We start from the raw sequence: 2,294 nt of genomic DNA on the forward strand, positions 1-2,294 counted from the left end.
CCTTAGTGCTGCGTTCGACACCATTGATCATGACATCCTATTACAGAGACTGGATCAGTCGATTGGCATTTCAGGTACCGCACTAAGTTGGTTTAAATCCTATTTATCAGATCGATCTCAATTTGTATTTGTAAACGATGAAGCCTCGATGACCACCAACGTTAATCACGGAGTTCCACAAGGTTCTGTGCTTGGACCAATTTTATTTACCTTATATATGCTTCCTTTGGGCAATATTATCAGGAAACACTGCATAAACTTTCATTACTATGCAGACGATACTCAATTATACCTATGGATCAAACCAGAGGAGACCAACCAGCTCGCTAAAATTCAAGAATGTCTTAAAGACATAAAAACATGGATGACCTGCAACTTCCTGATGTTAAACTCAGACAAAACTGAAGTTATTTTACTGGGCCCTGAACACCTCAGAGATCAATTATCTGGTGATGTGGTTTCTGTAGATGGCATTGTCCTGGCATCCAACACCACTGTAAAGAATCTCTAGTTATCTTTGACCGAGACTTGTCCTTTAACTCCCACGTTAAGCAAATCTCAAGGATTGCATTTTTTCATCTACGTAAGATTTAAAAAATCAGACACATCTTGTCTCAAAAAGATGCAGAAAAGCTGGTTCACGTGTTTGTTACTTCCAGACTAGATTACTGCAACTCCTTATTATCAGGCTGCTCTAATAAGTCTCTTAAGTCCCTCCAGTTGATCCAGAATGCTGCAGCTCGTGTACTCACAAAAACTAAGAAAAGAGATCACATGACTCCTGTATTAGCTGCTCTGCACTGGCTCCCTGTAAAATCAAGAATCACATTTAACATTCTTCTCCTCACCTACAAAGCCTTGACTGGTGATGCACCATCATATCTTAAGGAGCTTGTAGTACCATATTGCCCCACTAGAGAGCTGCGCTCACTAAATGTGGGGCTACTTGTGGTTCCTAGAGTCCTAAAAAGTTGGATGGGACACATGACATCTATTCATCTGTCCATCCCGGGAGAGGGATCCTCCTCTGTTGCTCTCCTGAAGGTTTCTTCTCTTTTTTCCCCTGAAAGGGTTTTTTCTGGTTTTTTGGGAGTTTTTCCTGATCCGATGTGAGGTCAAAGGTCAGAGATGTCGTATGTGTACAGATTTTAAAGTAATTTGTGATTCTCGGCTATACAAAATAAACTGTACATAATAATAGTATTATACTACATAATACATGTAGTATAATACTGTGAACTCACTGTGACTGAGTCTCTGCAGAGACAGAAGCTTCATGGCGACTCTGTAGACGGACGGACGGATTTCATTCAGTCCTTCTGAAAGAAAGAACATATCAACATCAATAAACATTTAGTAAACAACTAATATGCTTTTTATTTTACCTGCGAAATTACAATACAACACAGTAGAGACGAGTTTACCGATGCTGTCCAGATCCATGTTGAGTCACCTGAAAACACAATAACATGATGAATTATGAAATAAACTGTAAACTAAAGCATAATAGACAGTACAAGACAATACAAGAAAGTACTTGTAAGAAGTTATAGGCTGTCACATACAGGTTTCTTCCCCCAGCATCAAAGGATGAGCATACACAGGGATATGTTTAGTAATATTCTTTATTGTCTCTCGACTGTGCCTCTGCTCCCCTCTCTCGTGCCTCCAACTTTATGCCCCATATATAGGGCAGAGTCACTCAGGCCTTGATTTCCTGCAGCTGAGGCCAATTCCCTGTTCCCTGAACCACTCCCCCACACCCCTCCGCAGCTGAGCCTAACCATGCCCCAGCCACCACAGTACTAAACAATATGAGAGATTAAATTACAACATGTTTGACTTCAGTCCATCTGAAGATGCTAAAACTTTGATTATACGAGAAACAAACATTCAGTAGATGTACTTCAATAGAAACAAACATTCAATAGATGTACTTCAATAGAAACAAACATTCAGTAGATGTACTTCAATAGAAACAAACATTCAATAGATGTACTTCAATAGAAACAAACAGTCAGTATATGTAGTTCAATAGAAACAAAAAGTCAGTAGATGTACTTCAATAGAAACATTCAGTAGATGTACTATAATATAAATAAACAGTCAGTAGATGTACTTCAATAGAAACATTCAGTAGATGTACTATAATATAAATAAACAGTCAGTAGATGTACTTCAATAGAAACAAACAGTCAGTAGATGTACTTCAATAGAAACAAACAGTCAGTAGATGTACTTCAATAGAAACAAACAGTCAGTAGATGTACTTCAATAGAAATAGTCAGTAGATG

At 38.4% G+C, this 2,294-nt stretch overlaps 1 protein-coding gene across 1 annotated transcript in view; it reads right to left on the reverse strand.

Moving 5' to 3' along the window:
- Window positions 1–1,448, reverse strand: part of dytn (dystrotelin) — a 13,838-nt gene extending 12,390 nt beyond the window's left edge. Inside the window, exons 1-2 of the mRNA XM_034555641.1 lie at window positions 1,425–1,448; window positions 1,213–1,319 (exon numbers count right to left, since the gene is read on the reverse strand). Coding sequence (XP_034411532.1) covers window positions 1,213–1,319; window positions 1,425–1,443 — 126 coding nt within the window. The 5' untranslated portion in view covers window positions 1,444–1,448. The remainder of the gene's footprint in view (window positions 1–1,212; window positions 1,320–1,424) is intronic.
- Window positions 1,449–2,294: the final 846 nt, after the last annotated feature.

Source organism: Cyclopterus lumpus, chromosome 2, assembly GCF_009769545.1.
Source record: "Cyclopterus lumpus isolate fCycLum1 chromosome 2, fCycLum1.pri, whole genome shotgun sequence".
In the NCBI taxonomy this organism is placed as follows: domain Eukaryota; kingdom Metazoa; phylum Chordata; class Actinopteri; order Perciformes; family Cyclopteridae; genus Cyclopterus; species Cyclopterus lumpus.